The sequence below is a fragment of the Ovis canadensis genome, chromosome 9, assembly GCF_042477335.2.
Source record: "Ovis canadensis isolate MfBH-ARS-UI-01 breed Bighorn chromosome 9, ARS-UI_OviCan_v2, whole genome shotgun sequence".
Lineage (NCBI taxonomy): Eukaryota > Metazoa > Chordata > Mammalia > Artiodactyla > Bovidae > Ovis > Ovis canadensis.
In genome coordinates, this window is record NC_091253.1 from 23,670,534 (window position 1) to 23,696,174 (window position 25,641).

The window sequence follows — 25,641 nt, forward strand, 5'->3', positions numbered from 1 at the left end:
GCTCATCTGGCTGCATCAGCTGGGATCTCAGCTGGGGCCAAAATGTCCAAGATGACGCTCATCCTCCAGGGCCTCTTTTCAAGTGGTATCTCAATATTCAGCAGACTATCTTGCTGCTGATTTGCAAGAGGGAGTGTTATAAGAGGACAAGACCCAGTGGGCCATAGTGCGCACCATCTGCATGCATTATTCATACCACATCCCAATGGAGAAGCAAGTCATGTGGCCAAACCCAGAGCCAGAATGGGAAGAGTCTACCAAATGTGTGAACACCAGCAGGATCCTGGGATCCACAAATGTAAGTAGCCCACCACAGTCCACCATCTGGCTCCTCCCAAGACCTCCAGCGTCTCCTCCCATTGCAGAACTCAGCTCAGACTGCAAGTCCAGGATCTTGCATCTAAGTCAAGTCCACATACAGATGAGGTTTCTCAGGTGTCCTTTCTTGGGTATGGCCCTCTCAGGAGTCACTGTCCTTCGCTGCCCGGTACCAATGTCTTGAGGCCCATTGTTTCATCTATTTTGTCCAGTTTTGAACAAATACTTATTTTTGGCTGTGTTGGGTCCTTGTTGCTGTGTGCAGGCTTTCTTTAGTTGTGGAGAGCAGGGACTACTCTCTAGTTGTTGTGCTCAGGCTTCTCATTGCAGTGCCTTCTCTTGTTGCAGAGTATGGGCTCTAGGGTGCCAGACTTCAGTAGTCGTGGCTTGTGAGCTACAGAGCACAGGCTCAGTGGCTGTGTTGCATGGACTTAGTTGCTCTGTGGCACTTGAGATCCTTTGGGACCAGGGATGGAACCCGAGTCCCCTGCAAGGCAGATTCCTCACCACTGGACCACCAGGGAAGCCCTATTTTGTCCAGTTCTCTAGTTGTTCTAGGTAGGGTGGTAAATCTGCTTCCTGTAACTGCACTCTGTGCTGGAAGTGGCAGCCACCTTAGTTTCTCTGGAGCTCAACTAGTCTGATGCTTAAGTCAAGGCCTGACCCTCACCACCCTCTGCCCTTTGGCTGCAGAGCTGGGAGCCTGCCTCAGTGCAGGGGACCAAGGGGCTGGGCCTTCAGTGGCTAGACAAAGCTCTCAGCCCCTTGCTGTCCTCCCTTTGGGGCGTCAGTAGAGCTGAACCACAGCCATCCCACCCCCAGCCCCTTCAGTGATTGCTGCTCCTGCACTTCCCGAACACCAGGTCCTGGGCCCGCTGCCACGTTTCCTCCCTGCTGTGTGATCCCTGCTCACCACTGGCCGAAGGTCTAACCATCGGACCTCGACCTTCTGCTTTGGCCTGTCTGAGTTCCACCTGCACTGCGGACGGGTCCTCGCTGCCAGCCAGGCAGTGGGCGAGCCTGCCCAAGTTCCTGCTGCCTGCCTTCTTGGACTGTTCTTTCCTGACGCCTGTCTGGGTTCTCCAAGAGGGAGCCACTGAGGCAGCAGTGTGAGGACATGCCCCTTGGTCAGCCCCGAGGAGGAAAGAGAGGAAGCAGGAGGGCCGAGGCCAGCCCAGCACCCTGCGAGGGCTGTGGTGTCAGAATGGCTCACCAGAGACGTCACACATCAGGCTGAGACGCCAGGCCTTTGCCTCCTGCATTGATCAGCCGTTGGGTGCTGGCCACCACTAGAAGGCTGGGATGTGGGGCGAGGGGCAACCCCTGGAGCCTCTGACAGCTGAAGGTGTCCCCCGTAGGCAATGGAGCCAGAGTCCTTCCCAGGAGGACCATAGAGGCCATGTGTCATGTGTACACCCCAGAGAAAAGTCCCAGGAGTGGCAATGGGGGGTGGGACGTAGGCCAGCAAGTGTTCAGAAGACTGACCAGTGCCCTAGGTGAGGAAGTGTGGTCTCAGGTTCCTGTGAGAGTGAGAAGGTAAACGGGCAGCAGAGAGAAGGCCGTAAGCCTGGTCCTCGGTCTGGGGAGAGCGGGGGAGGAGCCTACTCCAGGTCATGGGCACCAAGTTCCAGAGCAGATGTTGAATGAAAGCGGCAACCCTGTGGCAAGGTCAGGGAAGCAAGCGTATGGGGCCCACACTGTATCAGGAAGTACAGGCTGCCAGGCCACCACCCACCACCCACCAAGCCTCTCTGCAGTGCAGGCGGGATGTCAGCTGGCTGCCCACTGCCAGAGCCAACCTCGGTGGCCCTGGTACTGGCCTTCCTCTGGTCACTGTCTCCCTCCTCCCCAGGGCTCACTCTGCCCCTGCTCTGGAGTCTCCTCTAAAACTCTGCAAAGAACACTCCTGGACTCAAGTGCCCGGTGACTTGATCGGGCAGACACTGTGTTAACACGTGGAACTCGGGCACAGAGGTGTTTCAGTTCTCTGGGAGTTACAGCTCAGGCTGAGGATGAGAGGCAGAGACTGTGAGCGGTTCTGGCAGCTGGATCCCTTGGACTGAGGAGGGTCCTGGGCCACTTTGGGAAGGCTGGCCTCTCCAATAGCCAGCTGGAGACCCTGGACACAGCAGGCTAAGGGGATGTTCCTGCCCAAAAAGGTCTGGTGGGACTTCCTGGTATCCCCAGGCAGGGCTAGATTGACTCACAGCAGGAGGCAGGGGGTCTCTGATACAACAACCAGACCCACCTGCTCTCATGTCTTTATTTCCTAAGAGAGAAGTGGCATTTTGTGATGGGGGGAGGGACAAAAAGGAGCCCAGATTGGTTGTGAACTGGTCTTAGGTGATAGTGGTGACAGGCACACAGTCTGACGCTCAACACTTTTGTGCATATCTGATATTTTCTATAATGAAATGTAAAAAAGAAAAACTCCAAACCTGAATTTGCATATTTGTTGTTTAATGTCTTTTCTGGTGAAGCCTCATTTCTTGCGTAGTAAAATACCTATGAGTCTTCCCCTAAAGTCTGACGTTTTGGTTACCTGGGACCTGCCAGGCCTCACACACCTAGAAGCAGAGGCAGGCAGAGGAACACAGAACCAACACCAAATCCTTCCTGTCTGACATGGATGAGGAGCTGCTGCAGCGATATGAAGCAGGACAGGGCAGCTGAGACCTTCAGGCTGAGAGGCTCCTCGGGGCACAGCATATGCATACACCTGGGGTGCTGGAGTGCGCGGAACCACGGAACCACTGGGTCCGCCACTGATACCCCAGTCTCTTCTGCAGCAAGGCCCCTTATACCTCCAGCTCCCAGTGGAAGACTCATGGTGGCCCGAGGGGAAGGGGCTGCAACTTTCCAAAAGCGTTAGTGTCTCTAACTGTCCTTTCCCAGCCTCTCCCTGGTGGCCTGGACCCCATCGTGGGGCAGTGACCTCGACCTCAGGGTGCCTGAAAGGAGGCAGGCGAGGAGGACTAAGTAATTGCTCACAGGCCCCATGTGTGCTCCACACCCTGGCTGTTCTGGACTGATGGCCAGGGCCTAGGCCCAGCTGCCCCTCCCTGCTGGGCGCCCCAGGGGCTGCAGGCTCTATCCACACGAGGGCAAGCAAGGGCGGCCCAGAGGATCCCCTTGGGAGTGCCTGGCCGAGGGACACATGTGTTAGTGCTCTGACACCGCCCTGTCATCAACAGCGTTGAGAGCCAGGGGATGGGAAATTTACAGAGAGGCAGGAGCTGGCACCAGGAGCGGGGGAAGGAGAAACAGAGAAGTTGGCTGAAGGAAGACAGAAATGAGGGAAAAGTGGAGGGCGATGGAGGAATGGGACTGAGGAAAGAGGTGCGGAGTGGGGCCAAAGGGTGGGCCAGGGGAGTGAAAGAGGACGAGGTGGAGGAACAAAAGCGCACGACAGACGACAGGGCGATGGGACCAACGGAGGGGGACAGGGACGCGGTCCGATCGCAGTGTTGGGGCGGACTTTGAGGGAGGTGGGGAGCTCCGGCTGAAGGGACTGCGCTTGGCACGTCCCGCTGGCGCCCCGAGGGTCCGCCCGGTAATTAGGCCTCGGTCCAGATGGGCCCCCAGTCCCGCAATCAAAATGCAAATCGGCCCCGCGCCTCCGGCTGCGCCTCCGCCGGGCCCCCCGGGAAGGGGCAGGGATGAGCCGCTCGGCCGAGGGGGATCCCTGCCCCCGCCCCCACTACGGGCCCCGCCGGCTGCGGCTCCGCGATAAGGGGGCGGCCGCGTCCCGCCCCCGCCCCTCGGGAGCACCAGCCACACAAGATGAATATCCCGCCGCCGCCACAAAGCGGGCCTGCGGTCCCTGCCGCGCCCGGCGCCGGGCCAGTTCGCTTACAGCCACGCTCGCTCGGCTCCTGTGTTGCGACGCTAGGTGAAGCCGAGAGATCCGCGGGCGGCGGCGCGCGCGCCACCGGAGCGGCTCTCCTGCCGCGCGCCCGGCCGGGTCCGCGGGCCCGACCACCAGCCCGGCACAAGGTCACCGCGCGCCGCGACGGATGCGCGCGTCCCCGCCTCGCACGCGCTCCCGACCGGAGCGCACCCGCACACTCCCGGGGCCGCCCCTGCGACCTTGGTCCCCAGAGACAGCGGGCCGCGTGGGGGCGCGCTCGGAGCAGGGAGACCCGAGCCACGGGCGGGGGCGCGTGAGGGGACAATGGCGACGCCGGGCCCTAATTGGGGACATATGTCCCCGCGCGCGGCCATTGTGCGGCCCGGAACTCCCCGCACCCCCGCGCCAGCCATTGGTCGCTGGGCCTGACGTCATGGGGGCTGCAAACTCTGGGCGGGCGGCCGGGGGAAGGGTTATCCGCCTGGTTGCGGGGCCGCGTGGGGGAGCTGCAGGCGCGCGGGAGGGCGGAAAACCACCAGTGAAACCGAATTTCTGGAGCAAGGGCACAGCAGCCCCTCTCCGTCTTCACACTCCGCTCGCTGCGTCGCCGCTGCGCTCGACCTCCGCCCCTTGGGGGAAGGGCGGGGGTGCAGAAGGCCTCTCCAGCGGGCACGGGGTCAGCCCGGGTGACCGAGCGGCAGGGACACACTGCGGCACGGGGTGCGCGCAGCACTTCCACACGGCGCTTTCGCTGCCTCAGCATTCGCTGCTTCTCCGCTCGCCTCCCCCACCTGCCCCCGCAGATCCCTCGCCTCCACACCCGACAGCTGGGCTGGGCGGACCGACCATTCTGGGGTCCACCCTGTGTTCTTCCCTCAAAGATCCCGAGTCCGGGCTCGTGGGCCCCAGGCCTGCTCCCACCTCTCCTCCCACGCCGCACAATGCTGCGGACGTCTGGGCCTCCATTCCCGGAGCCTATCGGGGGAACTCCACAAGAGCTGGGACCGCGGCATCCCCAAGACCCCTCCCAGGAGACCCTGGCGGGGGCCAGGCCCCGCGCAGCCATTTCCGCCGTCCTCTCCCCCATTCCTCCCTCCCCCTGCCGTCGCTCCTGGGCTTTAAAAGCTGGAGGCTGGGCCGGGCCGCAGGCAGAGGCGGCCGCGGGCGCAGGAGGCTGGGCCCGGGAGCTGTCCGAGCGCCGAGCCCCGCCCCCGGAGCCCCCATCCCTCCCTCCCACCTTCCCTCGGCCCGCCCTCCCCGAGCACCCCTCCCCCCCAGGACCCCCGCCCCCCGCCCGCCGCCGTCGCCGCCGCCGCTCGCTCCGGCTGCAGAACAATAAAGCAAGGCTCCCAGAGACCCCCGCAGAGGACCCCCGCCCGGCGGCCGAGCCCCCGCGGCCCGCCCCTCGCCGCTCCCTCCGGCTGTGCGCGCCCGGTCGCTGGCCGAGGTGCTGGCCGGGCCGGCGCTGGCCGCGGTGCTGAAGCTGCCGGCGGTACCGCCGCCGCCGCCTTCTCCAGGCCCCGCGCCGCTACCTCCGGGGGCATGGGGGGTCGCTGACTGAAGCTCCGCCGCGGCGGCGGGGGGGAGGGGAAGGGGGCCGCGGAGCCGGGCCAGCCCTGCACCCACTCGCAGCCTCCGGGCCCGGGACGGAGCCGCTCCCCCCCTCCCCGCCCCCCCCAGCCTCCTCCCCCGCCTGTCCAGGGGCGGCACTGCGGGCTGGGAAGCCGGGACCAGAGGAGGAAAGGAAGGAAGGAAGGAAGAGAAGAGAGAAGAGAAGAGCAGTGAAGAATAGAAGAAGAGAAGGAAGGAAGGAGAAAAAGAGGGGTCCGGAGCAGCAGAGGAGGAAACGCAGGACGGGCAGGCAGGAGAGAGGACGGCACCGCGCGGCAGCATCCAGAGGCCAGAGTGAGGACCCGTGCTGCCTCAGCCGCTCCTCGGATGGTGACGGGGCCCCGCCGCGGCCGCAGCCCCCCCGCGTCCCGGCTCCGCAGGCCCACAGCGCCGGAGCCCCGCAGGAATCATGCCCAGATCCTTCTTGGTCAAGAAGGTCAAACTTGACACATTCTCCTCGGCAGACCTCGAGAGCTCCTACGGGCGCGCCCGGAGCGACCTCGGCGTGCGACTGCAGGAGAAAGGTGCGAGTTGGGATGGGGCTGGGGGGCGGCGGGCGAGGGGCTCAGTGCTTGAAGGGGTAGAGGGTCAGAGAGTGGGGCTGGAGGGACCAGGAACCCCAGGCAATAGGCTTGGAGGAACCAGAACCAGCAGGAGGCAGTGGCTGAAGCGGAGTTGGGAGGGGATGGAGATGGGGGTGGGGAGAGGGGAACGCAGAGGTAGGCCAGAACGGAGCCAAGGTTGGGCAGGGAGAGCGTGGATGCAGGAGAGAATGTGGGGAACAGGGGTCAGGAACAGGAGGAACACACTGACCCGCGCCCTGACCAACACAGAATGGACCCTGCTGACATGACAGGAACCAGCAATGTATGCAAACCACACTCAGAAAACAGCCTGCCTCAGAACCCTCTTATTTTCTTTGGCTGCACCTTTAGCCCCCCTTCTAGGGCCAGCAGGGAAGTGCTAGGAGCTCCAGGGAGTAGCCATGTGGTCCAGTGGGGGCCGCCCACCTGTCGGGGCAGAGGCAGTAGCAGTGCCCCCGTCCCTGGAGCAGGGTCAGGGAGAAGGGTGTGGGCAGGTGGGCTGTGGGCAGGGAAGTCCAAGTGCTGGAGGCAGGAGGAGGCTCTTTGTGTTAGGGCGCCCAAATTCAAGGACAATTGCTAGCAAGTGGGCAAGGGGGCTGGGAGTGCCAGCAGCCTGGGGTGGTAAAACAAGTGTGACCTGCAGGAGCATAAGCCTGTGTGCGAGCCTGTGTGCACCCATGTGACTGCGTGTGGCCATGTGACTATGTGCACTTGTGTGTGACCCTGTATGAGTGTGTGCCTGTCTGTGTGCCACTACATGGGACCATGTGACTCTGAGGCCGCTATGTGCCCATGTGACTGGCAACCCCAGCTGAGAGTGTGTCTGGTTGGCTACATGTCTGACCCCGCGTGAGTAGGTGGTGCAGGCCTGGCTCAGGGTGCGGCCCACCCTGAGGGGACTCTAGAATTGACAGAGTCTTAGAGGCTGAGGGTAACTCTGAAGAAGCCAGACTCTGCTTCACACTCGTGCGGGGTGTGTATTTGTGACTTTGAGGTTGTGAGATCCATCTCATGCTTTGAGAACAACCGCAGTTGCAGGCATGAATAATGCTGCCACCTGCAACTTGTCCCTGTGAAGGTGTCCACTGGTGCATGCCCTGGCACTGCCTCCAACACAGTGTCTTCCTGGTCACATTTCCTGGGGTTCAGGAAGGCCCCACAAAGGATTAGGGCCTGGGGAGAGGGGGTAATGTGGAACAAGGTGGTACCCAACGGTGCAGGATGATGGAAAGGAGTGGAGTGGGGAGAAACAGAGTGGATGGAGGGAGACAGGGCTGAACAGAAGATGGTCACATCTAGTGAGTAGTGGGAGACCTGGAAGATCAAAGGGAGGTAGAATTCTCCAGGGCTTGTTGGGGAACAGGTGAGCATCGAGGCTGGACACGGGCTCTGGGCACGGTGGATGAGCCAGTGGGAACCGTGAGGGCAGGAGCGACGGGGTCCCTGGACAGGCGGTCCTGGCTTTGTGCGCTGCGGTTCTGCAGTGTGTTGCATAATCAAGGAAAACTGCTGAAGTGGGGAGAACCCGAGGGGGAGGGAGAGGGGGAGGGGAGGAGGGGAAGGAGGGCGAGGGAAGCGTCGCCCCTCCCCCCTGACCTTGAAGCTCCGCGGAAGGTGGGGGGGGGGGGCAGCCGCGCCCGAAGATGCGAGTCTTTCCCTCCTCCAGCGAGGGCGGGGTGCAGCCCGGCCGGGCTCTGGCTCATCTCTCCTCTCTCTCCTCCCTTCCCTGCCGTCGCCATCCTCCCTGCCCCTCTCTCCCTCGGCCCCTTATCCTTTGTCCTCCTCGCTCCCTTCTCGCCGGCCCCGGTGTCTCTCGCCACCCTCCTGTGTGTCTTGCCTGCTGCCCGGTTCCCCTCCCGCTGTCTGCCTGTCTGTCCGCCTCGGCCCTTAGGATACCTCAACGACTACGCGGGGCCCGCCTCCGTCTACGATGGCGATGCCGAGGCGGCCTTGCTCAAAGGGCCATCCCCGGAGCCCATGTACGCTGCGGCCGTGCGGGGAGAGCTGGGCCCGGCAGCCGCGGGCTCGGCGCCGCCGCCCACCCCGCGCCCGGAGCTGGCCACAGCCGCGGGTGGCTACATCAACGGCGACGCGGCGGTCAGCGAGGGCTACGCAGCTGACGCCTTCTTCATCACCGACGGGCGCTCCCGTCGTAAGGCAGCCAACGCCAGCGCCGCCGCCGCCCCCTCCGCAGCTTCGGCGGCGGCCCCCGACGGCGACGGCGGAGGCGGGGTCGGGGCGGGCACGCGTGGTGCAGGGTCGGGGGCTGGGGGTCGGGGCGGCGCGCGCGCGGGGGCGGGCACCGAGGCCCGCGCGGCGCCTGGGGCCGGCAGCTCAGGAGGCCGGCACGCGTGCGGCGAGTGCGGCAAAACGTATGCCACGTCGTCTAACCTGAGCCGCCACAAGCAGACGCACCGCAGCCTGGACAGCCAGCTGGCGCGGCGCTGCCCGACGTGCGGCAAGGTGTACGTGTCCATGCCGGCCATGGCCATGCACCTGCTCACGCACGACCTGCGCCACAAGTGCGGCGTGTGCGGTAAAGCCTTCTCGCGGCCCTGGCTGCTGCAGGGCCACATGCGTTCCCACACCGGCGAGAAGCCCTTCGGCTGCGCGCACTGCGGCAAGGCCTTCGCCGACCGCTCCAACCTGCGCGCGCATATGCAGACGCATTCCGCCTTCAAGCACTTCCAGTGCAAGCGCTGCAAGAAGAGCTTCGCGCTCAAGTCCTATCTCAACAAGCACTACGAGTCGGCCTGCTTCAAGGGCGCCGCCGGCGGCGGTTCCCCGGCCCCTGCGCCCACCGCGCCGCCGCAGCTCAGCCCTGTGCAGGCCTAGGGCGGCGGTACCTCCGCCAGCCGGGTTGGCTCTCAGCAATATGGGCCCCCAGGGAGGTCTCCGCCGGCGACCAGGCGGAGGGGCCGGAGGGCGGGCCCCTCCTCACAGCAATAGGGGGAGGGGGCCCGGCCCCGCCCCGCCCGCCAGGGGCCTTCCCGGCCCCTTCAAGCAATAGGGTCCCGAGGGGAGACCCACCCTGAGCCCCCTCCCTTCCCCTCCAGGGTGCCCCAGGCTTTTTCCCAGCAATAGGGTCGAGGAGACCCAGAACCGAACCTCATCTCCGAGTTAGGTCTCTGAGACCGGGGTGGGGTGAGGTAGGGAGCGCCCCCTCCTCCCTCTTCTGCGCCCCTGGATCGCGTGGCAGAGACTCAGGTCTTCCCCACCCCTTCCCAAGCCTTCCAGAGCCCGGCCTGCGGCCTAGACATCGGGGAGCAGCAACGGGGGAGGAGCAGGGTGAGGGGCGCAGAGGCTACCTGCGCCTCCTTCTCGGTGTCCGCTGAGCCCCAGGAGTGTTAGACGCGTGCGGATAGGGGACTGGGGCGGACGGCGGCACCTCTCTCCCTTGGGTTCCTTCCGGGGCCTCAGTCCGAGCCGCTTTCCTACCCTTGCCTCGCATCCTCTGCCAAATCCGAATTCTTCCAGCCCAGCTTCCCGGGCTCTGTCCTCCATAACGAATAATAATGACGCATATCAAACCGCATGGACTTATCCGACCTCCTCAGACCCCGCTCCCCTTCCCTGGGGCCCCCTTCCCTCGTACCCGGGATTCGGTGTTGGAGGACGGATTCCTGGGGCCCGGTAGGCAGGCCTGGGCACGGCCCTCTACACACCTCTCTGTATTTGCTTTGCGGGTAAAGCCCCCTAGGGGGGTTGCGGATGCGTCGGGTTTTCTTTCTGTATTTGTACGTTTTATTTATGAACGGATTGCACTCGGGTCCGGGAAGGGGCGCAGAGGCCCCTATCCTTCCCGCCGACGCCGGGGGCTTGGGATGTCCAGGATCACTTTCCCCGCCCCGAACCCCGCCCACCTGGGCTCCGCCTCTCGGGAGCCGCAGGCCCCGCCTCTCAGAGGCCGGCCCCCTCCCGGAGCCCCAGACCCCGCCCTCACTCTGTTGCCAATTTACACCGGTCTAAGCCAAAGCCTCGGCGGCGACCCCGCCCCAAGGGCCCGCCCCATTGGCCGCCGCCTTTGTGACGTCACTGCATGCAGCCCCTGCCCCCGTCCCTTCCTTTCCCGGAGCTGCCCGCTCCCAGTCCCTCTTAGTTAGTCCGAAGCCGACTATAGAGCAATAATGCGCACTGCATGCGAAGCTGCCGCCGCCTCTAGAGTTACTGAGAATCAGGTATCCCCCTGCCCTACCCACCCCATAGGCCCCTAGATCAGGGACGCTGCGCGGGGCCGGACGCGCAGACTTTCTCCCCCCCTCTCCTGCTCTTCCCTCCCTCCCCTCCCCCCCCACGGCAGAGGCCGGCGGGTGTAATGGTTTCAGGGGCGGGGCGGGGTGTTTGTCCTCAAGACCCCTCCTTCAGTTGTCCATCACCCACTCATCCTTCATTAGGCACCTACTATGTGCCAGGCCCACTGCTGAGTCCGCCAGGGGTGTGGCGACCTGCGGGAAGGTGCATGTTGGTGAGGGATCCAACCGGCTTGGGTGGGCCAGGGATGGTCACACGTGCAGAGAGAGCCGCGGTCCCTAGACCCAAGCGTGGGCCCCTCACTCCTCCCCACCCCAGCGTGGGGCCAGTGCTAGGCACAGGGGGCTCTGCTTTGACTTGGGCCCGGGTCCTCAGCTCAGGTGGCACAGACCCGGGCCCAAAGGCCCAGCGCCACCAGGGCCACCCATACCGAATCCCATTCTTTCCATCCCCTGGCAATGGCAGCTTTGTCACGTCAGGCCAGGGTCCCAGGTCAGAGGACAAGGTGCATGCTGGAGCATTTGACCTGGCCAGCCCTATCCCAGTGGGTACCAGGCCCAGCGGCTCCCACAGGGGTGGACCCGGGCCTCAGAGCCCAGCATAGCAGGGCTCATGTCCAAGACCCCTCCATCCCAGCTCAGTGTTCACACAGCTCCCAGGCCGGGGCCTGCCCACCTGTGCTGGGCACGCCCGCATGCACAGGCACACACAGGTGCCCCACCCTACCCTACACGCCTATCTACCTACCTACCTAAGGAGAAGGCCGGAGGGCCGTGGGCCGGCCAGGGTCTCCCGCTTCTCCCCACACCCCGCCGCCGTGGAAAGCCATGGGCCCCCTCCCGCCCCCGTAACTAAGCAGCACAATAACCGACTTAGCAAATTCAGGTAGAAGGAACGTTTAGGTAGCACCTATTTTGTACTGATTCTATAAGTAGGGCCCGAGATGCGGGGGCCCTCGGGTGGGGGCTGCGGCCGCCGGCCCGCCTTGCCCTCACCCCCGCCTGCACCCCGCCGCCTTGTACATACTCCCACCCGGAACAGGCCGGGATTTTTACTCGGGCTGCGCCCCTCTTCCGCCCCCGTTTGGGGCCGGGCCGGCCGGACAGACGGACGGACGGACAGACCTCCTTCCTAAGCACAATAGCACCAGCTCCCCGGAGCGCCGCACCTCCACGAGGAGAATAAATGCCACTCTTGATAGAACTTGGAGTGTCGGGCTGATGTATACAAGGCTGGGCCCGCGCCGCAGGAGACGCTGAGGAGTCTGGGGGGCATCTTTCTGGGCCTGCAGCATCTCAGAGGCCAGGCAGGTGCAGGCCCTGCGCTGGGAGTGGCAGTCTACCCACGCAGCCCTGGAGTCATACCGCTGCCTTTTGGGCCTGTGTTTTCTTTGGCAAGAGGACAGTCTTCCACCCTAGAGGCAGACCAAATGCAAGAGGACACTCCTGAACGCAAAGCAGTTGGCTTTTCTCCCATGGCAGGTGAATCTTCTCTGTGCCAGGAAGTGGGGAGCCTAAGTCAAGTCTAACCCAGGACTGATCTAGAACGGCCACAGTGGGTACAGCAGGGCCTGTAAATCCTGTGGCCTGGGGTATCCCCACTCTTCTGGTAGGAACTCCTGCTGCCCCGACAGGCCCGACAGCCAACAAGCCTTCCTCAATGCCACTGGAGGAATGGGAACTGCAGACCCCTTTCTGCAGCCTGCTCTCTACATCCTGACTTCCAGATTCAGGGGACATGTCCCCACACTGAGGAGGCCTTCCTTGGTAGCTGGACCAGGTTGGTTGTGGGGAGGAGACACCCAAGGAATAAGAACCTCCCACGGCCACCCCCAGCCCTTGGGCTCTAGACAGGGTGAGTCAAGTTGAGAAGATGAATGGCAGTGGTGTGCTGGGCTCAGACAACCAAGGAACATAGACCCCTGCCCCAGCAAATGCCCTTGGCAACCAGGTAGGTAGGCATGAGCTTAGAGGCTCCAAATCTTTGCAGACATGTGGTCAAACTGGATCAGCCCAGGGCCAGCACAGCTGTCTGCACTCTGGCAGGGGACAGGCCCACCACACTCCACTGGTGTGGACAGCAGGAGAGCCTGACCTGCAGTAGACCTGCTCAGGGTGGGATCACCTGAGGTGGGCACCCCCTTCTGGGGAGCACTGTCAGTCTTAGTAACCTCAGGATGAAAGCCCCTTGGTATTGGTAGAGCTTAGGTAGGCATCATTGCCCAATCTGCATATGAAAAGTCTGAGCCTCAGGAAGAGAAGCAGCTTGCCAAGGGCTGCCTTTGACTTAAGCCCTGCCCTAGTTGGGCTTCCCTGGTGGCTCAGACCTTAAAGAATCTGCCTGCAATGTGAGAGACCTAGGTTCAGTCCCTGGGATGGGAAGATCCCCTGGAGAAGGGATGGCAACCCACTCCAGTGTTCTTGCCTGAGAATCCCACGGACAGAGGAGCCTGGCGTGCTACAGTCCATGGGGTCGCAAAGGGTCAGACACGACTGAGTGACTAACACTTTCACTTTCTGCCCCGATACCCCACCTGTCTGATCCTGAATACCTGAGTGAGTCCCACTGGCAGGAAGAGAGGCTCCTAGAGGCCCACTCCTCCCCACGGCTCCTCGGCTTTGGGGCCTGGATTGACTGTTCCAGGACTCTGATGGGCGGCTGGGGTGGACGACGGATAGAGGCTGCCTCCTCAGTGCCTGGGACAGGCCTAGTCTTGTCTCCACAGTTGTCCATGGACAGGACTTTGCAATCCAGAGGATGGGTGGTGTGGTGCAGGCTGCTGACCCAAGGCGTCTCCAACCTGGAGTCAGCCCAAGGCTCTTTCTAAATCCCCAAACCCTTCCAGCTCTTCATTCTGCCAGCCTGCAGATTCCTCGTCCCAAGCCAGATGTTGCTTCCACCAGGGGGAGATTCCTCATTGGGCTTTCTTTCTTCAACAACTCACGCACACATTTGTCCCCAAAAGACCCCACCTACCTTGACCTTTTCCCTCGTGCCTCTTCGCTGTGGCCCTGCAGCACCTCACCCAGGATCTAGAGGTGCCAGAGCTGTAGGCCCCGCCCCCCAGGAGGCCCCGCCCTATATCAACCGTGGGCCCTGTCTTCCTCAAACAGGCCCCGTCCCGCCTTGGTACAGAGGCCCTTCCCGATTTGTGCCTTCACAGTCCGTGCCTTCCCATTGGCTTGAGGCCCTGATCTCTCTCTCTCAACTCCAGTGGTGGAACCCTTGGTTCCCTCACGTCCCCTATCAGATCGGTTCTTTTTGATGACCCTCGGCCCACCCTGGTCTCCTCACTCCAGCTGCTTCAGGTTAGCCGAAGGCAAAGGAACCTGGACGCGGACACAGGGAACCGCCCCCAACACGTACCTTCACTCGTCATTGGCTACTGTGCTCAGCCTCTCCAGGCCAACAAGCAGCCTGAGCCGTCAATCTTCTCCTCTGCCAATCAGCGCGCCAGCCAGTTCAGGCCCTCTAGTCACGGCTCTGTACTGAAGGATGGCAAGTCCCTAAGGCGCCCAGGGACACGTGCGCGCGGGTTTGGGGGCTTCCCACCAGCTGCCTGGGAGAGGGAATAGGGAGGGAAGGAGAGAGCTCCCGGGACTTCAGCCCTGCTGCGGGTTCCTGAGAGGACTCTCTCCTCCTTCCATTCTCCCTTGGGAGCTATACTGAGAGTCCTAGCACTGAGTGGCCCAACTCTGCCTATGAATAGATGAAGGTGCTTGGACACTGGCTAAGGGGATACTCCTGATCCACCGAGGCCGGGCCTGTGGGCAGGCAAGAGGGGTTCTCCAGCCTGATGAGGGCGGATCCTTCCACACGCTACTCCAAGACAAGGGCCAGCTAGCCCCAGCCTGCCAGGTAAGGATGTCAGGCTGGCCTCAAGCCGCAAATGGTCCAGTGGGAGAACATGTCACCAGGGTCCCAGGTGCCTGTTGGTTGAGGTGAGGGGGTCAGGAGCGAGTCCGGCAGGAAGGAGGCTTGATCTCAGGCTCAGCCTCTTGGTTTATTTGCTTTCAGAGAGGCGGTCTTCCCAGCTTTGCTTATCCCATGGGAGTGAACGGAGTGGGTTCTGTAGCTAGGGGTGTTTCTTGGGTAAACCAGGCCTAAACTCTCGGTGAACCCTCGCATCTGGAGATCCAGGATGCTCACACTCCATGCTCTTTGCCAAATGCTTGTGAAACCAAGTAAGATCGGCCTTGCCCGCGCACGGGCCTCACTGTGCAGTTGTTTTGGTGTATTGGTTGCTTCATTCAACGACTGGATGACTGCCAACTGTGTAATGAAACAGAAACCTCTGGGTCCTTGCGAATCAACACCCCAGCATCCTAACGCCCTGGCAAAACTGGCCCAAGTGGGAAAGGCGGGGAGTTCTGCAAGTCTGCGGATGAAGGCAGAAGCGGGGCGGGTGGAGAGGCGGGCTGGCGTGTCTATTGTGGGGGCCTGAGCAGGGGAGAGGTGGCCACCCTGGGAATTGGTGGGCATGGCACAAGTCCCGGGACGCGAGGACTAAGGCCTTTCTCCCCCTCCATCCTCTGACCTGGCGCGTGTTTGAACAGCCTAAGCGGAGGAAAAGTGGGTGCCCACGGTGGTAACTAGTGGGTTCACAGAGCACAACCGCGCCGCGGGATGCACGTTCGGTAGACGCGTTGTCAGCCTGACGTTAACGCACTAGGCATTTCATAAATAACTACAACCCCACCGCGCCTGAACTGAGAAATGACGAAATCCTGTGTTTATAGAGCGGGGCAAGGGGCAGGCAGCGGTCAGGAGAGGCTTGCAGCTGCCAGGAAGCCCCGCGTGTTCCTCGTCAGTTCGGGGTTGCATTCGCCAAGAGACTACAACTCCCAGGGTGCATCGCGCCCGCGGCGACCACAACTCCCAGGGTGCACCGCGCGCCAACAGACTACAAAGGTATGCGCGCCGCGGCCCTCGGCCAGTTAGCGGCTCTGGGAGCTACGCTTCCCAGGACTCCGGGAGGAGCCTGCTGGCACGGATTTGCACGCACTGATTGGTGGCGCGGACCACGGCAGTGGCGTAATAGGGGCGGTGGCGGCAGTTGGCCAAGGGTCCGGAGGCGGGGCCACAGGCCTCGGGTGCTGCCAGCCCGGCGGGCTACTACTTGGCCGCGGCGGGGTGCGGGCTGAGGCCATGGGCGACCGCGGCGGCGCGGGCGGCTCCCGGCGCCGGAGGACAGGGTCGCGGCCTTCGATCCAGGGCGGCAGTAGGCCAGCGGCAGCGGAAGAGGAGGTGCGGGATGTGGGCGCCGGAGGGGACGCGCCGGTCCGGGACACAGACAAGGACGGAGACGTAGACGTGGGCAGCGGCCACTGGGACCTGAGGTAGCGGTGCGCGTGACCCCTAACCTTTGACCCCTGATACGGGGCCACTGCGACCCAACCTGGTGCCCCAGGCCTGTCGGCGGCTGCTTGGACTCGAGTCCGAGAGTCTGGCGCCGGGACTTTGCGTGCACAGCTGTGCCCCTCTGGCCTCCGCGGGGAAACTTAGCGGGAGGTTGGGGGCGGAGGGTCTCCTGCCGGGGACACCCAGGTACGGGGGCCGAGGGGAGGGCAGCGGCTCAGCTTCTAGACGCCCTCCCTCTGCTTTCCTTAGGTGGGTTCTGAAGCTTTCCCAGGGTGATCCCACCACGCACAGTGTCCTCTACCAGGAAGGAGATACGGGGGTCCCTCCTGAGGGCTATGAGGGGTGCCTTGTGGGTTGATAAAGCTCCCGGAGGAGGAGGGTGGACTGGCGGAGAACAGGGTCAGGGGCAGTGCGAGATTTCTCATCCCTTGCAGACCCTCCAGAGAATGGTCTTCACAAAGGTCCCTCATCCGTCACCCGGCGATTGACTGGCCTAGGGTCCTGCTTATTACCAGCACAAATACCTGCTCTAGGGTCAAAGTGGGTCCTGTAATGGGACCCTCACCCCTGGTTGAGGTGCAGGGGAGGAGTTGCAAGCGTGCACACCCACAGGTGGGCACCCTGCTTAGCTGAAGGACTGATGGGAAGGAGTTGGGGGAGCAAGCTGTGGCTGAAAGGGAGGATCTGACCTACGTGGACATCGGCTAAGTCCTGCTGGCTGCCTCCAGGCGCCCCCTTTGCCATCCTTCATGCCCCTCCCCCCAGCACTGACCTTCATCCTGGTCAAGGGCTCTCAGGGGCTCTGGCTTTGGGATCAGCTCCAGAGCTAGAGGTTATCAAGGAGGAAGTGGGCAACAGGTCAGTCAGCAAGGATTTGCTATCTTCTTCACTGGGTGCTGTGGGGAGTGGAGGGACAAGGGCAGCTGGGGTGCAGGTACTGTCTCTGCCCTTGGGGGGCACACAGTTCACCTGAGAGATAAGATAGCCTCAGCCCTGAAGAGTGAGAGCAAAGGTTGGGCGCAGAGTTCAGGAAGACACCATGGGGAAGGTGGCTCTGTGAGGGGTGCTGGCTTCCTACAGTCCCTGGGTGGTCCTGAGGGGGCGGCTGCAAAGGCCAAGAGGCCCACAGGCCCCTCTGCCCACTCCTGGGGAACTGGATTTGGGGTCACTTTGTATGAGGTGGGGGCGGGTACCAGCTTTGGGCCAAGCTGTCACCCTGGATGGGCCGTCACTTGCCTGCTCTACACAGGCCACATGGGCAGAAGCTGCTCCTGTCCTCTTGGTGGCCCACCTTCGAGGTCTGGGCCCTCGGGAAGAGGAGCAGTTGGTGGCGAGGATGGGCCACCGGAGCCCCTCCTGATTTCCAGAACACGCAGCTGTGTGTGCCTGTCCCCAGGCCACATGCCACAGGGCTGGGGGCCTCCTGGGGCAGGACTGGGCCTTGGTCTTTCTACTCTTGGTATCGCCTCTGCCTCCCCACCTCCCAGTCATCCTCCTCCCACCTCTGCCTCCCTGCCTGTTACTCTCTTCCTCCTCGGGCTCTTCCGGACACTTCCTGCTCACCTAGGTCTGGACAGGCGGGGTCAGGCACCGGGTGTGAGTTCACTCCTTCCGGCAGCGAGGTGCAGCTGTGTGCCAGAAGGAGGGCCACTGCTGTTGCCTCGCCTCTGAGCGCGTCCCTTCCAGGTCCTCCACACTCCCCTGTGCCCGGACGCCTGGTGCGTCCTCCAGCCGTTGGTTCATGGGCCCTCCAGGCACGGCTTTCTAGTCCAGAGCCTCTAGGCTGGGTGCAGGAAGTGCTGAGGAGGTGGCAGCCGGGAGGCGAGCTGGCACCCTGTCCCTCCTTGTTCTCTCTGGCCCTGGAGCTGGACCGTATGGCCCCGCACGTGTGATCCCCACTTGGGGCTGTGCCTCTGGGCAAGTTGGGAAGATCGGTGAGCCTCAGTTTCCCCACGTGCCTGCCTCCCAGTGCTGATGTGCAGGTTGAGTGAGGTGCTGACTATGATGAACTAGAATGGCCCTGCTGGCTGGGTGGGACTGGGGAGCAGGTGGGGGCTGCTGGGGGCACAGAGGCACAGCCAACACCCCAGTCAGGGAGAGGGTGACAGAGAAGCTCTGGGTGAGGCCCCCCCTCCATGCTGGCCATGCCTGCTGCCCTTTGGTCCACTGCAGTGAATTGTGCCATGGGGCTGGACCTCTGTGGGGATTGGTGGGCAGTGGGCTTCCTTCCCACTTGGGGCCTCTGACCTCTGGGGGCAGGGCGCTGCCCGGGTGGGATGATCGGAAGGCTGCTAGAGGGACCAGAGGGGTCTGTGTGGTGGCTGGGGGCAGGCCTCAGGAATTTGACAGCAGGGATCTGGAAAAGCTTGAATAATATTACTTGTTGTCAGGATTGGGAACTGCTTCCCTCCTCCCTCCCCCACTTTCACCTTAGAGACTGCTGCATATCCGGCCAGTGTGGTTGTCTTGGTGGCCTCCAAGGTGGCAGGGGTCACACTGTTGTGAAACCATTCCCTGGGTGTCTGGTGCAGACATGGACATGCAGATGGTGATCGGCAGGTTGTAGCATGAGGCGGCTTTGGGGCGGTTCCAGTGACAGTGAGTGGGCTGGACCGGGGGCTTCTGGGCAGGTCCATCAAGCGGACACCCCCCTAGACTGTCCTCTTGGGGTAGTTGGGCCTGGGAGCCCTGCTCGCCTCGCCAAAATGCGGGCACAGAGAGTCACGAAGAAGAGGGCCTGGGGGCTCAGAGCCCCACTGCGTGTGCAGCCTAGGACAGGCCTGGAGGGGGTGCGTGGGCAGGCCAGGCCGGGGCCTGGGGCGGGGGGTGGGGGGGCCCGGTGTGGCGGCAGGCAGGGGCAGACTGTCAGCGCTGTCTGGCTGAAGATGCTGGCACCTCGTCCTCCCCAGCCGTCCGTCTCCTGGGTGCAGCCCTCTGAGTGCTGACCCCAGCCACCCCCGGAGGCTGGCTGTTCTCCGGTGCCCCACTCCTGGGGACATGTGTCCACAGGAGGGAAAGGGAAGCTCTGGCCTCTCCCCTTACAAAACTGGAGGCCTTGCTCAATGGCCTGGACAGCCTCCTCGTGGCAGGGCGGTTGGTGGGAGGTGGGGCTGCTGCTTAGAACCCACCAGCGGGGCTGGGCCTGGGCTGAGCTGCGACCCTCCACCTCTGCCTCCAGCTGAGGGTTGGCTTCCATCTCCCCTAGGCCCAGCACTGGGCGCAGGGCTCTCAGAGGTGGGCTCTGAAAGTCCCCTGCTGGCTTCTGCAGTGGACTCCAGGCACCGAGCCCCCAGGGGGCTCGTGTGGCCCTCTGCCCAGGCAGGAACGTGGCGCTCACCCTGCAAGGCCACGTGAAGCCTGGGTCCTCCCTTCCAGAAGGGCCAAATGGAGGTCATGGGTGGTTTGAATGGTGGCCCCTGGGCTCCCAGGATACCAGGAGGGACCAGCTGCTGTGGGGAGGTCTGCCCCCTCCCCACTTCCGTCTTGCATCACCAGCTCCTGTGGTGCCCCCCCCACGCCCCTTCCCCCAGTGGGAGCAGCAGGCCCTCGGTGGCCCTGCCCGAGGAGGGGGATGTGTGGGCAGCGGGGTGGCCTTGCTGCCATATGCTCTGCTCCGAGTGTGCATCTCCGCTTTCCAGGTGTCACCGCCTGCAGGACTCCCTGTTCAGTTCTGACAGTGGCTTCAGCAACTACCGCGGCATCCTGAATTGGTGTGTGGTGATGCTGGTACGTAGAGTGGCACCTTGGAGCAGGGGTCCTGACGGCCTGGACTGGCACACGGCCCCTACCGGGGTGGGTGTCTGTGCTCGTGCAGCTGGGGTGAATAGAGCTCTGGGCTGGCGGTGGGGGTCCCTGGAGCAGCTGTACCCCGAGACCCCACGGGGAGCATGCTCACTCCATCCCTGCTGAATCCCAGTAGATGCCTGCTGGATTCCCAGGGAAACCTGGGAGCCTCTGAGCCGGGGTCTGTGCCCCAGGGGGCACTGGAGTCTCCCCAGGGGGCGAGAGAGAGTAGGCAGGGACAGTCCGGTGGCCTTGGGTGGGGGATGGCTACTCTGGGCCCAGGCCCTCCCTGACAGCACAGGTGAGTGGTCTTGGGGGTCCACGAAGAACTTCCTCTTCTGTTCCAAATTGCCCTTGTGGGTGTGGCATGCCTGGGTGGTCGTGAACCTGGGGGAGCAGGGTGAGGATGCATTTCTCAGCCCAGCCCACAGCTCCAGGCCGCACTCTGCGGGACTCTGGCCCCTCCCTCAGCCCTGGAGGGAGCAGGACTGGAGTCCTGTGTCCGCCTCACTCTGACCTGGCTGAGGCCACTGCTGCGGGGCCCCAGCAGGCCTGCCCAGCAGCAGCTGGAGTGCAGGAACCCCAGGGGCAGCCTTCAGGGCGGGGCGGGACGGGGCGGGGCGGGTTGGGGTGGGGTGAGGCCCAGCCCCACCGCTCAGGGCTGATGTGGCTCGAGGCCTTCGCCCCTCCAGCTGACGTGTCTGCCTGCCCTGGGTGTGGCTCTGGAGGCTGTGTACCAGGGGCCCCCACGCTTCTGTTTGTGGTCCCAGGCGGTCCCCTGGGGAGCGGTAGGGGCCGTGTGCCAGTCCAGACCCAATAGTCCATGCGTCCTGGTTTCGAGGCCACAGCTGGTTCAGGACTGTGGCAAGGCGGTCGTGCAGGGCAGGCCCTCAGCAGCCTGTCTGTTCTCCTGCAGCCCCCCGGCCTCCTGGCCCTTTGGTGCACCCACAAAGCTCCCCCCACCCAAGGAGCTGGGGCCGCCTGCTGCGTCCTCTCGGCAGCCTGGGCTTCCAGGTGGGTGGGCCTCTTAGCAGCTCCAACTCTTGCCTGCGGTGGGCTCTCAGGACAGGCAACTGCCAGTGGGCGGACATTGCAGGACCATGTGTGTCCTGGTAAGCTGGCTGGTTAGGCATTTAGCTGGGGGACGGTGTGGCAGGTGGCCCCTGCATTTCTGAGCCTGTCATCTCCTTGGGAAGCCTTCCGGGTAGGGGACTCCATCCATGTCGCCTAGAGAAGCATCACTTTTCCACAGAGCCTTCTGCAATCCCCGTGGGGCCTGAACCTTGAGGGTGGAGGTGGTGGCCCCTGCCCCTGCGGAGGGCAGCCAGGCATCTGGCCCCAGGCCACTGGCAAGAGCTCGTTGTGATGGAGGATCCGTCCTTTGCTGCTGCTGTAGGAGCGGCCGAGGCGGGTGGGGGTGTGAGTAGGGGTGGAGACCCAGGCCCAGCTTCCCCAGCCCTCAGGACAGGCCCGCTCTTTTCCCACCACCCCACCAAGGGCGTGGGCACACCCCGCCTCTGGGGATGGGCCCGGTTGGTAGGGCGGAGCCCTGGGCCGGTGGCAGCGTGCAGGCAGGCTTGGACTTCACTGGGGCTTGGGGCTGTCGCTGTGGCCAGGGGCACTGACCCGCTCGGTGGGACGGAGGATGGCTGCTGGGCAGCGGGTTTCTTCTGCCGTGGCGGCACAGGCACCTGGGGTTGCAGTTGGCTCCAGACGGGTGGGGGCTGCGTGCCCCTGCGCAGGCACACAGGCCATAGGTGGGGAGTCTCAGAGCTTGGCGTGAGGTCCCGCAGGGCTGGGCCTGCAGGATGGAGGCTGCTGTCCTGAGCTGTGGGTGCTGGCAGGAGCTGGGGTGGGTGTTCTGGGGCCGCGGCTGACAGCATTGTGTCCCTCTCTCTCTATCGCAGATCTTAAGCAACGCACGGTTATTTCTAGAGAACCTCATCAAGTGAGTGGGCCCCGGCCCGCCCCAGCCCCTGCCACCTCACCCCTCGCCCACGCAGACCCTCACCCACCTGCATCTGCAGGTACGGCATCCTGGTGGACCCCATCCAGGTGGTGTCTCTGTTCCTGAAGGACCCCTACAGCTGGCCAGCTCTGTGCCTGGTCATTGGTGAGCTGGGTGCCCAGGAGGCCTCAGGCCAGCGGTGGGCGGGACAGGGCTGACCTGGGCCTGAACCTGCCCTGGGTTGCTTCTGTCCTCAGTGGCCAATATTTTTGCCGTGGCTGCGTTCCAGGTGGAGAAGCGCCTGGCTGTGGTAAGCAGTGCCCTCACACCCGCCCCTGACCTGCCTCAAGGTCCTTACTAGTCAGGCTTAGGGCGGGCCACCAGCCGGTCCCACTGTGCTTCAGGGTGTCGGGCCTTGTGTGGCCTTCCTGGGAGGGGCTGCACTTCAGGCCTGGCGGCCCTTCCCCAGGGAGGTCCTCTGAAGGGAGGGGGTCCCTGGCTGAGTGCTCTGCCCCTCACCCCAGGGAGCCCTGACGGAGCAGGCGGGGCTGCTGCTGCACGGGGTCAACCTGGCCACCATTCTCTGCTTCCCAGCGGCCGTGGCCTTCCTCCTAGAGTCCATCACTCCAGGTGGGCCCCACCCCCGCCCCCCGCCCACGCTGTCTCGGCCGCGGGGGGCGTGGCCTGAGCTTGCCTCTCCCACAGTGGGTTCCGTGCTGGCCCTGATGGTCTACACCATCCTCTTCCTCAAGCTGTTTTCCTACCGGGACGTCAACCTCTGGTGCCGAGAGCGCAGGGCTGGGGCCAAGGCCAAGGCTGGTGAGGGCTCCCTCGGGCTGGGGCCACTGGGCTGCCACCTGCCGCGGGACCGGCAGGGGCTCGGCTCACCCCCGCCCCGCCCCCTGCCGCTTGCTCGTAGCTTTGGCAGGTAAGAAGGCCAACGGGGGAGCTGCCCAGCGCACCGTGAGCTACCCCGACAACCTGACCTACCGCGGTGAGGATCCTGCCTGGGGCTGGGGGGGCTGCCCGGCGGCCTGGCCTGCTAGCCCCGCCCTCCCTTCCAGATCTCTACTACTTCCTCTTCGCCCCAACCCTGTGCTACGAGCTCAACTTCCCCCGCTCCCCCCGCATCCGAAAGCGCTTCCTGCTGCGGCGACTCCTGGAGATGGTGAGGCGGGGCCTCGCTGGCCAGGGTGGGCGGGCCTGCCGGCACCCGGGGCTCAACTCACTGTCCGCTTGCTTCCTCCCCCAGCTGTTCCTCACCCAGCTCCAGGTGGGGCTGATTCAGCAGGTACGCGGCCCGGGCTGGGAGGGGGCCGGCGGGGGGCGGGGGCAGGGCCTGGGGCCGTGGGCGAGCTGACACTGCGCTTTTTGCAGTGGATGGTCCCGGCCATCCAGAACTCCATGAAGCCCTTCAAGGTGAGCAGGCAGGCCTGGAAGGGTGGGTTCCGGGGTCAGGGCTGAGGGAGCCAGCTGTGCCCTGTGCCCACAGGACATGGACTACTCCCGCATCGTGGAGCGCCTCCTGAAGCTGGCGGTGAGTGGCCTTCTGGGTGGGGGCGCGTGGGGGCGGGTGGGGCTGTCCTGGCACCTGGCACCCGCTCCCCACAGGTCCCCAACCACCTCATCTGGCTCATCTTCTTCTACTGGCTCTTCCACTCCTGCCTGAACGCCGTGGCTGAGCTCATGCAGTTTGGAGACCGCGAGTTCTACCGGGACTGGTGGTGGGTGGCGCCGCCGGGGCGGAGGTGGTGGGGGCCCCACTGGGGCTGGGGCCTGAGCCCCTGCCCACTCTGCCCTGCCCCTGCAGGAACTCGGAGTCCATCACCTACTTCTGGCAGAACTGGAACATCCCTGTTCACAAGTGGTGCCTCAGGTAGGTGTGCACCTGGGGGTGGGGCGGGGGGTGCGTGTCCCGGGCGCCCGGCCCACTGCCGCTTCCCCCCCCAGACACTTCTACAAGCCCATGCTCCGGCGGGGCAGCAGCAAGTGGGCAGCTAGGACAGGGGTGTTCCTGGCCTCTGCCTTCTTCCATGAGGTCAGTCAGTGCACTGAGGGTGCGCCCTGCCCCTGGGGGTGGGGTGGGGTGGGGTGGGGCAGGGGCTTGGCTAACGCCCCTCTCCCCCCAGTACCTGGTGAGCATCCCCCTGCGCATGTTCCGCCTCTGGGCCTTCACCGGCATGATGGCACAGGTGAGCAGCCCTGGACCCCCACCTGCGAGCCCACCCCGTGGGCGCAGAGGCTCACTCCCGTCCCATGTCCCCAGATCCCGCTGGCCTGGATAGTCGGCCGCTTCTTCCGTGGCAACTATGGCAACGCGGCTGTGTGGCTGTCACTCATCATTGGGCAGCCAGTGGCCGTCCTGATGTACGTCCACGACTACTACGTGCTCAACCGCGAGGCCCCAACAGCCGGCACCTGAGCCCCTCCAGGCTGGTTCCCTCAGGGGTGTTGGACTCCTTTGCCTCACCACTTGCTGCTGTACTGGAGCCTGCCCCCAACCTGGGCGTAGGGGAGGGGCCTGGCTGGTGAAAGCTGCCTCCTGGCCCCCACCAGGCTTCTCTGCCCCTGAGGAGCTTCCTCCTGCCAGGGGACGGCAGGCCCAGCGCAGCTCTGGGAAGTGCCCATGCTCTGGAAACCCTACAGATCTCTCCCGAGGGTCTGAATGTGTCAATAAAGTGCTGTGCACAGTGAGCTCCCTCAGCCTCCAGGGCACAGGGCTGGCAGGAGAGGGCAGCCCTCCCACATGGGGCCATGCTGTGGGAAGGGGGCCCCAGCGCCTGGAGCGGAGCTGGGGCTGGGGTGACCCTCCCTGCCTCACAGGGCTCTGTGGTCAGATGTCTTGCCCTGTGAGGTGGAGCCTCCGTGCTCTGAGGCCCTGTGCCTGAGGTCTGCACACAAGTGGATTCAACTTGGGCCAGGCCAGGCCAAGGTGTGGAAGAGGGTCAAGAACAGGCCAGCTTGAGGGGCAGCAGACTCCAAGGCAAGGCTGTACACACAGGCCCCTGTGCACAGACTAGTGCTGGGCTGCTTGGACGAGGCAAGTGGCCAGCTCTGGGCTGCTTGGACGAAGCAAGTGGCCTGGCCCAGCCCTCATGGAGGACCTCAGGGCAGAGGTTGGCCTGATGCCGGGGGCTCCCCGTTTTTCCATGCCCTCACCAGGTAGTTGGGTGTGACCCTCGGGATAGCTTGGTCCCAGAGCTTGCCATTCAAGAGCTTGGCAGCAAGGCAGGGGCAACCCTGGGCTGTTTCCCCCCCCCCTTTACTGGCTCTGCTGCCTGGGTTGGAAACCCTGAGGCTGTGCCAGGCAGGTGTGCCCTGACAGCCAGCCATAGCCCAGTAAGATGGGGGCCCGAGGTGGTGCGTGGGCAGCGGACCCAGCTGTGCTGCCCCTGCCCCAACTAGAAGCCGCTCCAGCCCATGGTGGTCATCTGGGCGAGAGAGGCTGGTTGGCTAGAGACTGTTTGGTCTACAGCAGGTGTAGGCAGCGTCTCCCTGACCCCTGCTTCCTAGGAAGCCACCACCCTGGGCCCTAGTCATCAGCAAGGATGGGGAGCAGGGCTGAGCTGGGGGTGCAGGGCACCACGTGGGCTGCTCCGGCCCACCACCTCCATCACATGCACCTCTGCACCCCCCCACTGCCTGACTCGGGGGCAGGGGGCGCCTGTGCTTCCTTCACTCCAGACCCATGGTGCTGACCCAGTGCACCCACCTGGTTCTCTAGCATGGACCTGGCCACAAGGGCTCCTGTGGGCCCGCGCTGATCCTGCCCTGGTCCCTTCATAAAGAACTCTTGAGAACATGCGGCCCAGGGGAGCCAGCAGGCTCCAGACTGCTGTGTCCGTCTGCCTCCCTCCAGCCCCTTCCGAGACATTGCGCATCATGGCTCCCCCACCCTGCCCACACAGGCAGGAGGAACAGACAGGGAGACCACA

The 25,641-nt window shown here is 63.9% G+C and overlaps 2 protein-coding genes across 3 annotated transcripts; both read left to right on the forward strand.

Annotated features, from left to right (window-relative positions):
• The first annotated feature begins 6,188 nt into the window (after nucleotides 1-6,188).
• SCRT1 (scratch family transcriptional repressor 1) lies at nucleotides 6,189-9,198 on the forward strand. The gene is made up of 2 exons (XM_069599770.1): nucleotides 6,189-6,303; nucleotides 8,255-9,198. Exons 1-2 carry the CDS (start codon nucleotides 6,189-6,191, stop codon nucleotides 9,196-9,198), a joined length of 1,059 nt encoding a protein of 352 aa, XP_069455871.1.
• Nucleotides 9,199-15,514: 6,316 nt separating this feature from the next.
• Nucleotides 15,515-24,400, forward strand: DGAT1 (diacylglycerol O-acyltransferase 1). Of its 2 annotated transcripts, none has more exons than XM_069599726.1 (17): nucleotides 15,515-15,953; nucleotides 19,614-19,701; nucleotides 21,666-21,706; nucleotides 21,786-21,871; nucleotides 21,964-22,016; nucleotides 22,231-22,336; nucleotides 22,412-22,525; nucleotides 22,626-22,700; nucleotides 22,771-22,874; nucleotides 22,959-22,997; nucleotides 23,084-23,125; nucleotides 23,199-23,243; nucleotides 23,318-23,430; nucleotides 23,517-23,582; nucleotides 23,657-23,744; nucleotides 23,836-23,898; nucleotides 23,973-24,400. In XM_069599726.1, exons 1-17 carry the CDS (start codon nucleotides 15,763-15,765, stop codon nucleotides 24,126-24,128), a joined length of 1,470 nt encoding a protein of 489 aa, XP_069455827.1. In that variant the 5' UTR covers nucleotides 15,515-15,762; the 3' UTR covers nucleotides 24,129-24,400. The 2 variants fall into 2 exon arrangements, with proteins under 2 accessions (XP_069455827.1, XP_069455828.1); XM_069599727.1 differs by having other exon boundaries at nucleotides 15,866-16,161.
• Nucleotides 24,401-25,641: the final 1,241 nt, after the last annotated feature.

What these genes read in the sequence shown, in the direction of transcription:
- SCRT1 (XM_069599770.1), top strand. Translation starts at nt 6,189, where the DNA reads ATGCCCAGATCCTTCTTGGTCAAGAAGGTCAAACTTGACACATTCTCC. An exon ending in CGTGCGACTGCAGGAGAAAG is followed by an intron (nt 6,304 to 8,254) that starts GTGCGAGTTGGG and finishes CTCGGCCCTTAG; the next exon opens with GATACCTCAACGACTACGCG.
- DGAT1 (XM_069599726.1), top strand. Translation starts at nt 15,763, where the DNA reads ATGGGCGACCGCGGCGGCGCGGGCGGCTCCCGGCGCCGGAGGACAGGG. An exon ending in TTTCTAGAGAACCTCATCAA is followed by an intron (nt 21,707 to 21,785) that starts GTGAGTGGGCCC and finishes CTGCATCTGCAG; the next exon opens with GTACGGCATCCTGGTGGACC. An exon ending in CGACAACCTGACCTACCGCG is followed by an intron (nt 22,701 to 22,770) that starts GTGAGGATCCTG and finishes CCTCCCTTCCAG; the next exon opens with ATCTCTACTACTTCCTCTTC.